This window comes from Meles meles, chromosome 18, assembly GCF_922984935.1.
Source record: "Meles meles chromosome 18, mMelMel3.1 paternal haplotype, whole genome shotgun sequence".
Classification (NCBI taxonomy): domain Eukaryota; kingdom Metazoa; phylum Chordata; class Mammalia; order Carnivora; family Mustelidae; genus Meles; species Meles meles.
In genome coordinates, this window is record NC_060083.1 from 39,044,073 (window position 1) to 39,055,464 (window position 11,392).

General features: G+C 59.8%; 1 protein-coding gene across 1 annotated transcript; it reads left to right on the forward strand.

Moving 5' to 3' along the window:
* Positions 1-379: 379 nt before the first annotated feature.
* Positions 380-3,912, forward strand: DLX3 (distal-less homeobox 3). Its single transcript, XM_045983821.1, has 3 exons — positions 380-704; positions 1,785-1,975; positions 3,565-3,912. Exons 1-3 carry the CDS (start codon positions 380-382, stop codon positions 3,910-3,912), a joined length of 864 nt encoding a protein of 287 aa, XP_045839777.1.
* The last annotated feature ends 7,480 nt before the right edge of the window (positions 3,913-11,392 follow it).

Sequence of the window (11,392 nt, forward strand, 5' to 3'; positions counted from 1 at the left end):
GAATGGGGGAGAGAGAAGAGAGAGAGAGAGAGAAGGAAAGAGCGCAAGAGCATGTTTTGCCTCGAAGGCAAGACTTGCAGCCAATCAGAGCGCAGGAGCCTCCCTCCGCGACTCCACTATTGAGTCTATAACCGGCTGGCCGGGCGGAGCTGGCAGCATTTGACTGTGGCTTGGGACGCGACGAGAGGCGCGCAGCGACCGCCGGAAGGCCGGCGATGGTCTAGGCGCCCCTCGGCCTCCCCTCCCCCGAGACCCTGCGGGCCCTCCCCTCAGCCCCCTGGACGCACACCCCCGCCTCGTCTCCTGCGCCTCCTCCGCGCTCCTGCCCGCTCCGGCTAGGCGGCCCAGGCCGGCCCCCGGACCCGCGGCGCCTGCCAGGATGAGTGGCTCCTTCGATCGCAAGCTCAGCAGCATCCTCACCGACATCTCCAGCTCGCTGAGCTGCCATGCGGGCTCCAAGGACTCGCCCACCCTGCCCGAGTCTTCTGTCACCGATTTGGGCTACTACAGCGCTCCCCAGCACGACTACTACTCGGGCCAGCCCTACGGCCAGACCGTGAACCCCTACACCTACCACCACCAGTTCAATCTCAACGGGCTTGCGGGCACGGGCGCTTACTCGCCCAAGTCGGAATATACCTATGGAGCTTCCTACCGGCAATACGGGGCGTACCGGGAGCAGCCGCTGCCTGCCCAGGATCCAGGTGAGAGCCTGGAGGGTTCCCCTAGGGAAAGAAAGACGGGGAATTGAACCCCCACATCTAGGAACGCGTTGAGGGGGTTAAAAAAAAAGTGCTGTTTAAAGTTAGGCAGGGTGGGCTAAATGACCCCAGAGGGGTCAGACAACATTTCAGTCGCAAGACTGTGCGCGGGGGTCTCGGTGAGAATGGGGCCAGCTAGAGGAGGGAGGAGAAGAGGGGTGTCAGGGGACCTCTGAATCCAGTCGCTTTCGCTGGCACATCAACTCTTCCAACGGGTGGCAAGGCTCAGGGGTATGCAGCTTGGACTGGAAACTCCAGGGACCCTCTGGAAATGGGTCAGGGATAGGGGGTGAATGGTAAGGGTAACTTGGAGAAAGGCAGACCCACCCCCCCCCACACACACACACACAAGCAGAGACTGAGAAGTGGAAAAGTGAAAAAAAAAGAGAAGGGGTGGAGAAGGAGCAAAAGAGAAATGTGGAGAGACAAAGTGAAAGAAAGGAACCCAAGAAAGGCCAAGAAAGAAAGAGAAGGAAAGAGAAAGGAAGAAGGTGTTTGTATTATGCTTGCAACTTTTCTGAGAATCTAAAATGATTCCAAGATTAAAAAAAAAAAAAGTTTAAAAAAAGAAAAAGGAAGGAAGGGAGAGAGGAGGGAAAGAGCGAGAGAGGTGACGGAGGGCACGGTGGGGCGGGAAGGGGGCGGCCGGCAGGAGGGTGGCGAGGAGCCGCGAGGCTGGGAGGCGAGCCGGGAAGGCGTCGGAGCGAAGCCTCGGCTGTCCTCGCCCGGGTGGCCGGCGCCGGGGACGGCGCTCTGGGGCCCGGGCGCTCTGGGGCCCGGTCGCGGAGCTGCGGGCTGGGGGCGCGCGTCGTGGGCGGCCGCCGGGTCCGGGTCTCCGCCCCCCAAACCTCTGTCCAGCTGGGTCGCCGAAGCACCCTGCCGGGGCGCTGGCGGCGGAGCGCGCAGGCGGGCAGCCCGGAGCGAGTAGCTGGGCGGGAGCCTGGGACTGCCCGCGGGGGCGCGAAGGGCGCAGGGGGCGCAGGCCCAGGCTGAGCCGCCCCCCGCCCGGTGCGTCGCCCGCAGTATCCGTGAAGGAGGAGCCGGAAGCCGAGGTGCGCATGGTGAACGGGAAGCCCAAGAAGGTCCGAAAGCCGCGCACGATCTACTCCAGCTACCAGCTGGCCGCCCTGCAGCGCCGCTTCCAGAAGGCCCAGTATCTGGCGCTGCCCGAGCGAGCCGAGCTGGCCGCACAGCTGGGCCTCACGCAGACACAGGTCAGTGAGGGGCCGGCGACGGCCGCTGGGGCTTGGTGGGGCCGCGCGGGACCCGGGGGCTCCCCAGGCGCCGCCAAACTGGCTGGCCTTTGAGATCGCCGGCAGGCCCTTGAAACCCTCGCTCGTAGAGCGAAGGCCACCCCTCCCCCATGCCGAGCCACAACTGCTGTCGGAAGTTTCTGCATTAAAACGTGTACAGGCGTGCATTATTTGTGAACCTGTGCAACTGTGTCTGTCTGCCACAAGGAGAGGTATCCTCCCCTTACTCCAGACGCCCTGGCTCCCACGCTTCTCCGCAGGGCTCGTACCTCACTTAACAGGAGTTCACCTCCCGTCTGGGCCGCCCCCCTCCCACCAGCCAGCAGGCCAGGCGTGTGTGGGTAGCAGCGTACATACACGTGTGTATGCGTGTACATTTGCACACATGCCAATGGGCCAGTGTACATGTGGGAAGGGTCGCAACAGGAGTGTGACCTTTCAAGGGTCATTGTGTTTATAGATGGAGGGACACGTGTACATGACTGTGTCCACAGCTGTGCACACTGGCGAGCATGTGTACCAAAGTGTTCGCTTCTACCCAAACACTGCATTCATGCTCGGCACCCAAATGCTTCACCCCTTCCTCTGCCCCAAGCCAGGGAGGGAGATACCCCACCAAAGGGAGATGGGAAGTCAAAGGTGAGCTCCACCCCTCCCCCAGCCTGTTCCTAGGGCCCCCAGCAGGCTGTCCCTGCTCAGGGGGGGAGTGGCTGCTGGATGCCTGGATCCCTACAGGTGTTGACAGGCGGGCCTGGGTTGCTGCGTGGGGCCCTGTCCGCTGGGAATCTGGGTCACCCCGTGAGGAGCTGATTCATTGTTTGCATCAGTCATGGGGTGGGGAACAGCAGGGGGAGGGGGAGACACCCCAAGGGAAGTGTGGGGAATCATGGCTCACCTGCTCCTGAGTCCCCAGGTCACCCACCATGAGCCAGTCCCCGGGTGCCCATGGGTGCTCAGGTTCACAGGGCACTTACCTGGGTGCCTCTGTGCCTGTGTGTGTCTTTATAAGCTGGTGTGTGAGTGTGATGCTGTGAGTGGGTGCATTCCCGCACATGGAGATGCTTACGTGGGTGTGTGTTTGTCACTGTAGGTCTGTGCACCTCTGCTCATGGGTTTCTTACGCGAACGAAATGCCACGAACTGCCCGTTCCCCCCCTCACTGGCTGCCTTTTGTTGAGTGCTTACTACACAGGCGATCCTAAGTTCTTTATCCATCCGAATTTATTTGAGCCTCGTGATGACCCTATGAAGTAGGGGCTGTCAGCATCCCCATTTTGCAGATGGGAGAGGTTAAGTAGCTTGCCCAAGGTCACACACTAGAGCGGACTTTGGACCCAGGGAGTGGAATGTTCCTCACCGCGTTCTAGCCCAGATAGAAGAAAGATGCTGGCCCTGGGTTGGGACACTTGGATTTTGCCTGGACCTTGTGTGTAACATGGGGTGGGCTGAACTTGGACTTGCTATCTCTAGGCTGGGTCCCCTTGGGGTTTTCACTGAGCATCCTGAGAGGCTAACTTGCTCCCCCTTTTTCTGCATGTCCTCCCACGCAGGTGAAGATTTGGTTCCAGAACCGCCGCTCCAAATTCAAGAAGCTCTACAAGAACGGGGAGGTGCCCCTGGAGCACAGCCCCAACAACAGTGATTCCATGGCCTGCAACTCACCGCCGTCCCCCGCCCTCTGGGACACCTCCTCCCACTCCACTCCGGCCCCTGCCCGAAGCCAGCTGCCCCCGCCGCTCCCATACAGTGCCTCCCCAAGCTATCTGGACGACCCCACCAACTCCTGGTACCATGCACAAAACCTGAGTGGACCCCACTTACAGCAGCAGCCGCCTCAGCCGGCCGCCCTGCATCACGCCTCCCCCGGGCCCCCGCCCAACCCTGGGGCCGTGTACTGAGCACCCACCTGGCCTGAACCTCCCATGAAGGACCCGGGACCAGGCAGAAGGCATCTCTGTCCTAGCCGACACTCAGGAATCATCGAGGAGCACTGGGGAAAAGGCACCCCTTGCCCCCTTTCCTTGCCCCTTCCTCCAGGGACCCGAGAGCTTCCAGATGAAATTTGCATGGACCACGGATGTCCCCTGAACCTCCCTCCCCTTGCCTAGGCACTGGGGTCCCCCTCCAGATATTGGGGCGCTCCATTCCAGCTGGGACAGCCGTTCCCCTTCTGCTCCAGGAGCCTGGATTGGCTTTCAATGGCCCATCGCCTTCCAGCTTCTAAAACTTAGTGCTCGTTCCGCAGACTGGAGACCTTGGGGACCAGGGAGACCACGGAGCGTTTGTAGCTCAGGCTCTGGGCCGGGGCACCAGGCACCAAGGATCCCAGGACCTGCTAGGCCTGGTCCCTCCTAAGCCACCTGCGGCTCCCCACTTCCCGAGCATCCCCTCTGCCAAAAAGACATTGGACATCGTGACCAGGACTCAGGGTGGGGATGTCAGGAAGCTCCCAGCCTGCACTTCTAGCCTTCATTTCAGATTTGAGGGTTAAACCAAAGAAATTCCCCCCAAGTGAGGGAATCGTTTAATATCTGTGGCTTTAGAGGGAAGAACTCAAGGAGCCATCTCTGTCCTCTCTCCCCCTCTGGTCGGAGAGGGGCGGTCTTAAGAGAGAGGGGTCTTTCTTAAGGACCCATTTCTTCTGTGTACAGGACTTTGCACAACTTTGGTTTTAAAAGCTGTTGAAAACTAGGAAAACAAAGGGCATTGTTACCATATAGGACCAGTCTCCCCTGCATGGGCACCTCGGCTCTGCCCCATCCCCACCCACCCCTTCCTCTCTCTCCTCCAGTAAGTTGGCAGTTCGGGCGCCAAACCCCAAATCTCCAAGGAAGCATGCCAGGCAAGACAAACCCCAAACCATCCCCTTTCCGGTGACTTTGGAAACAGATTGCTCCCGCAGATGGAGAATGGCCGGTGAGGTGCATGGGGAGAGAGGGGAGGGCGAGAGCTCTGTGCCTTTAGGGGTGAGGGGGTGGCCGTCTGGAGGGTTGGTAGCGCCGCCCCTCCTTGGCCCGGACGTCCCCCCAGAGCTAACCTTCCTCCACCCTGATGTAGTCAAACATCGAAGAAAAGGGGAAGTGGTAGACTAGCTATATAATAGGTTTTGTTTTTTTTTTTTTTGTTTTTTTTTTTTTTAAGAGCAACAGAGAGAAACAGCCTCCTCCCTACTGTGGTTTCCTATTTATGTGGCCCTTTCCTCCTGGACATACCTGCCTGTGCGTTGTGAGCAGAGAGAAACAGGGATGTGGGCTCCGGCCGGATCTGGGTTTGGTGGGAGGTGCGGGAGCAAGGAGAGACGAGGTAGATCTCAGAGTCTCTCACCAGAGCCGGGCAGGAATGAAGCCAACTCCCACTCTCTCCCAGCCTTCTCATTTCTGCTTTCTTACTGGATCCATCTTTATATATAACGTTAATAAAAAAGAAGAAAATAACCGCTGAGCTCTTTGAACTGGAGGCTGGAGGCAGACAGCTCTTGGGGAGGGCCTGGGAGTTGGGGAAGGTGTTGGACACAGAGAGGCCTCTGAGCTTTCAGGGGCTCCTGGGGAACTCCGCTGACCCCGAGGATCCACTGCTGAGATCTGGGCTCAGGGCTGGGCTGGGCCTGGCCACTGGTTGCAGGTGCTCCTGACCCTATGGCTGCTCCTGACTGGGGCAGGTCTGGGTGGGTGGGAGGCTCCCAGCTGTGGCCTCCCTGACTCCACTCTGCTTGGCGGCTTGGCGTTCCCTGCCAGCCAGCTGCCTTCCGCCACGGCCGCCGCCGCCAGGTCACCTCAGGGCTGCTCTTTGATCTTGGGCTCACACGCAGACATGCTTGCACACGCGTGTAAACCCCCTGCCTCCACGCCCAGGCACTCCCCGGTCCCTCACTCTCTGGTCTGTCCCTTCCAGCTTGGGGTGAGGATGAGGCCTCAGGCAGGGGGAGCACCACCGTGCCCCCAGCCCATGCCAGAGATCCAAGCGGACTGAGAGAAGCAAACACATGAAGTGGTCTCTGTGTTTCCCTTCTCAGGCTCGGGCCCTGACTCCAGGCCTTCTTGCTACTGTCCGCCAGACCTTGGGGGGACAGCATGGCTCCCACCCGCCCCTTCTGGTGGCTCACCTCCGAGACTGGAGACCGGGAGCTGGACAAGCTAGAATGAGGGGAGGGGGTGTGAGGGACACGTGCTGGTGCAGCTGGGAGACCCCGTGAAGGCACACACACACCTGTGAGCTACCTTTCCCCCTGAGACACGTGTTCTGAGACACGCGGTGACATCGTCTCTCCTCTCACACCTACATGGACTCCCACTTGAGACAGACAGTCAGACACACACACCCCTGAGACCCCCTTAGCGTCACACAAACGTACGGAGCCATAACACTCCCAGAGACAGAGGTGCCCAACACACAGGTGCACACACATGTATCCCTCCCGTGGCCTCGGGGCTATACACGGGGACGTGCCCACGCACACAGCGAGACGGAGGCAGCTCCCTGTCCTGGCAAAAGTCTTGGGTTGAGAATCAGCAACACCACCCAGCAGCGGGGTGACCCAGCTCGGCCTGAAACCTCCCTGTGAGGCCCTCAGTTTCCTCATCTGTCCAATGGGGACAACAAGCTCCACCCTGTTGGCCTGGGGAGGGGGGGTGCTGTTGGGAGGCACCAAGCCCAAGGTGAATGCGAAGTCTGAAGGAAGGGTCCAAGGACCAGGGTAGACCAACAGTCCCAGGCACCTGGCCTGGGTGGGTTCTTCAGGGCTGGGCTCCAGAATGGTGGGGAGCCCCCGCCCAGCACCCCCCAACCTGCACCCCTCTCCCTCTCAGGAGGCTGGCCTTCCTTCCCCCCAGGCCTGAGGGAGGCGGAAGGGAGGAGGGCCTTCCGCCCACGGACGCCAGCCGGGCTGGCAAGGGTTAAGTGGCAGCTGCCAGGCGGGGCTGCGCTGAGCAGTTTGGTTTGAGGGCTGCGTGCAGGCAGGAGCGGCGAGGCGGCAGCCGGGCAGACTTGCTGGAGACACTGCATTTTATTAGGGCTGGGCTGCCAGCAAAGGGAGGGAGAGGGAAAAAAAGGGCAGAAAGAGAGAGGAAGGAAGGAGGAGGCTGGGCAGGCAGGCTGGCGGGCGGGCTGCTGCGGGATGAAAGGATGTTGTAAGCTCCCTAATTCCTCCCTGCTCATCCCTGCTCTGTCAGGCTGGATTAACTGCCCCGGTGACCTCCCGCGGGGGTCAGCCCCACCCCAACCTCCCCTTCCTCCTCTCCTCACCTCCAGGCCACTCAGCTCGCCCTCCTCCCTGGCCCTGGGCAGGGGGCACACAGAAAGGACTTGGGGGAACCTGGCAGGGTGCCAGGGTGGGGCCACTTGAGCCCATCTTTTGCCAGGCGCTTCTTGACAAATTTTGGGAAAGCAGGCCAGGAAGGGTGTGCTAGGGAACCCCAGTCTGCCCTGGGGGTCGCTGTTCTCCAAACCTCAGTAACTACTCTGTGCCAGGCATTTGGCATGGGACCCTCACATCAGGTGGGGAGGTGGGTGACATCGTATCCATTCTTCAGATGGGGAGACTGAGGCTCAGGGAGGTTCGGTCTCTGTCCAAGCCCCATAACTAACATGTGGCAATGCTGGGATTTGCACCCAGGTCTGTCCGGAGATTGGGTGCTCTTAATGGGCTTTTCTGCGGCTCAGTTCACTAAGGCACCCCAGGGCAGAGCATGGGAGCCTGCCGCGGCCACTGGGCTGCTCCACCCACCCCAGCCCGCCAGCCCCAGCCCTCCTCCCCAGGCTCATCCCTGGAGGAGAAGTGGAGTGGGGAGGGGCTGGTCGGATGAGAAGCTTAATGGTGTGGTCAGGAATGTGGTGCTGGAATCAGCCAACCTGAACTGAATCTGGCCTCCACCACTTCAGGGGCTGTGTGATCTTGGACAAGTCACTTTAACCTTCTAAGCCTCAGTTTTCCCATCTGTAATGTGGGGATAATGCTACCTGCCTAATAGGGTTGTTGAGAGGATTAAATAGGATAATGTGAGTAAAATGCCTAACAAGGTACCCAGCACTCGGGGAGTCCGGCTCGGTTAATGACAGTTGCGGTTGACGATGGTGGATGGTGAGGGTGGTGACGAAGGTGACAGGGCGGGGAGAAGGGGCTGACTCCCCACCTGGATTCCTGCCCCCTTCCGCCCTTCTGTACCCGCAATTCAGACCCAAGCCGCAGGGCTGTCCTTAATCCAGCCATCTCGAAGAGCAGTCAGTGCGCTCCCAAAAGCAGTAAATCGGCCGGTATTTACTGAGTGTCTGCTCCACGCCAGGGGGTTCCTGGAGCTGGTACAGCAGGTGTCCAGAGTCTGGGGAAGGGAGGCACACACCTGTACCAGGTGCTCCGGACCAGAAGCGGGGCTGGCTATGGAGAGGCCCCCAAATGGGCAGACCGGACCCAGTCCGGGAGGACGGCCGGGGCTGTCCGGGAAAGGGCAGGGGCGTGGGTGGGAAGGAGTCCTGCGAAGGCTCCGTGGAAAAGGCAACATTTGACTTATGCCTGAAAGAAGGACGACAGCATGGCAGGCAGAGCTGGGAAATCTACTCCCTGGAGCACCAGCTACGGAATAACTCCCCTTGCAAGACTCAGGATGGAGAGGAAGGAGGCTCATGGGAGAGCTCCTGGCTGGCCGGCTGGCCAGAGGGCTGCTGAAGGAAGGGGCGGCTGGGATCCAGAAGGTCCCTAAGTCCTTCTAGAGACACTGGGCTCAAAGAAGGGCAGGGTCTGGTGGTTCCCAGCCCCCAGATGAACTGGCAGCGGCCCTGACACTGTGAACTTTCGGAAAGGAAGTTCCTTGCCCACCTTCGGAAAGGAGACAGTCCCAGACTTTCTGTACTCCTGTGGCTGCCACCGAGGCCCCTCCCTGCATGGGGTCCTGGACAGGGGATCCTCGATCCCCCCCCCCACATTCAGCCTGCGTACACCATTCGCCTTGGCAACACATCATCACCACCATTTGCTCCCCAGTGTAAGGGCGCCCCCAGACCTCGGTGCGGAAGGGGATTCTGAGCAGCTGAGACAGGACCCCTGGTGTGCAACCTCCCAGCCCCTAGATGAGGGCTGCGGTTGGCTAAGGCAGGCTGCCTGAGCTGCATCAACCTCAACGGGAGCCCAGAGGGGATGGAAGAGGAGGGGAGGGGAGGGGACACAGAGGGGAGAACAGAGAGGTGAGGAGAATGGAGGGGGAGGAGAAGGGGGTGCCTGCTGCCAGCACCCTGGCCTCTGTTTTTCTAGCTTTAATTGCAGCGTTAATCACCTTAATAAGCTGTTTACCAGCCACCCAGCAGCCTGAGACTGGGAGACGTAGCAGCCAGAAAGTGCTTGGAGATGAGTTTCCCGGCAGCCCTGGGGAAGGGGAGGCAGTGCTGACTGGTGGACCCTGGGGGTGTGGGGGGGCCTTGGGGCAGAGGGGGCAGGTGGGGGCTGGTGGAGAAGGGGGGGGCCAGGGAGTCCAGAAGGCCAGCCTCCAGCTCTTTGAAGAGGCCCAGCCCCCTCCCACAGAAGCTCTGGAGTCAGCTCCTCCTGCCAACCTTCTCTTGACACCCAGCCTAGGTCCCCAGCATCCCCCCCTTTCTCCTTTGTCGCTCACTGGTGCTAGTCACGACCAACAGGGTGACTTCCCAGGTCCCAGTTCCCAGTTCTGTGACATCATCTGTGCATCTCCCCATCTTGACTGCTTTGTCCCCAGCTCACAGCAAGGGGCATGGACCCTATGAATATTTTGTCCACCCTGGGCTGGAGAACAAGTGGACATCTTTATACCAAGGTCTCTGGGGGCAGAGCTGGGAGAGGGTCTGAAGCAGGGGCCCCAGGGGGTGAGGGCAGAGACTGGGGCATGTTCCCCTGGACAGGGATGGAATGGCAACGCGATGGGGATGGGACGTGCCACCCCCACTGATGCCCAGCACAGGCTGCCCAGTGAGCACACAGGGTGTCTGAATGAGTAAGGAAGTGGACAGAGCTCTCAGGCCTCTCACAAACCCTCTTGGTCTCCTGCTCCCAGCAGATGAGGGGGAGTCTGAGGGGGAATGATAACTGCTGCTGTCTTTCAGCTCTTGGGAGTTCAAGAGGAGGAAAGCCCAAACCCCAGTCGCCGCTCTGAGCCAGCACGGAGGCTGACAGTGATCATACCCTCCCTGTGCATCATCTCATCTAATCGTTGGGAAGCAGCCCCAGAGAGACCAAGTGACTTGCCCAAGGTCACATAGCAAATGCGGAACGGTGCTACCGTGGGCCATTGGGGGCTCCCCTGCCTGTAAGCCGGCCACAGCTGGGCAGGCACCACTAAGGGGGCTCTGAAACCCTGGCCTGCAGACTGCAGAAGCAAGAATGTTCTCTGGATGAACAGTGGGTCAGACCTAATGATCTGAGCAACCACCTCCCAGAGGTTGCAATGGGTTCAGTCCACTGGCTGGTGAATTCTGGAGGCTCCTGCTGGGGGTGGGGGGTGGGGGGTGGGGGGAGTATAAAACTGGCCTGTTGGGCCCCTTGGAGTCCTGAAAAGCTCAGAGGCCCTGGAAGCACTTGGGAAGGCTCTGGTGGCTGCTTTGCCCAAGGTTGGTGGTCCAAGAGAGGAGGGGCTTAGGGGAACAAGGCAGCCAGGATAAGCACCCTAGGAGGAGGCTGACCTGGGGAAAGGACCCTTGGGGTGGGGGATGGGGAGTGGAGCCCAGAGGCTCAAACTTCTTGGTTGTCTCCTAGGGCAAATTTGGAGCAGGATTGGAGATGTCTGCTGAGTAAGCAGGGCATGGAGACTCCACACCCTAGAAGATTAGGTGGTGTGGAGGAGGGGGTGTCCCCGACCCCAGGCAGTTCATCTTGAACCTGGCAAAAGGCAGCAGTGTGCCCTTCCCTGTGCACTGAGAGTCCTGGCCACGTCATGCAATGCGTGTGGCACTGTCCCACACCCACTCCTGGGGCCAGGCAGGCCTGCCCTGAGCTCAGGAATCTCCCATAGGGAGGTGGGGGGAGAGACATACCCTTGGCTAAGGGAGGGTAGGGAGGAAGAGGCCACAGGGAGGAGGAGGCTGGTGGGTTTAAGGAAGGAAAGCAAAGAGAAAATTGCTTCCAAGCACAGACTTGGACCCTCCCAAGATGTGGGCAGAGAAGATGCTGAGTACGTTCTGCGTCCCGACCCTATGCCAGGAGCTTCCACGGGCATTGTTTCATTTGATCTTCTCAACTGTGTGGAAAAGTTAATGCACTTTTTATTCCATTTCACAGGTGAGATCACTAAGCCTCAGAGAGGTTCTGTAGCTTCCCCTAAAGTCCCCCGATGAATGTGAAACAAAGTCCAGCCTTCTGAATCTCTGGTCTGTGGGCCTCTTACCACCCCATGGACTCTAAGACTGAAATGGAGAGGAGTGTAGGGG

Bases quoted from the DNA above. Each gene is read 5' to 3' on its own strand.
- DLX3 (XM_045983821.1), top strand. From the start codon at position 380: ATGAGTGGCTCCTTCGATCGCAAGCTCAGCAGCATCCTCACCGACATC. The intron at 705-1,784 runs GTGAGAGCCTGG...CGTCGCCCGCAG, and splicing joins GCTGCCTGCCCAGGATCCAG to TATCCGTGAAGGAGGAGCCG. The intron at 1,976-3,564 runs GTCAGTGAGGGG...CCTCCCACGCAG, and splicing joins TGGGCCTCACGCAGACACAG to GTGAAGATTTGGTTCCAGAA.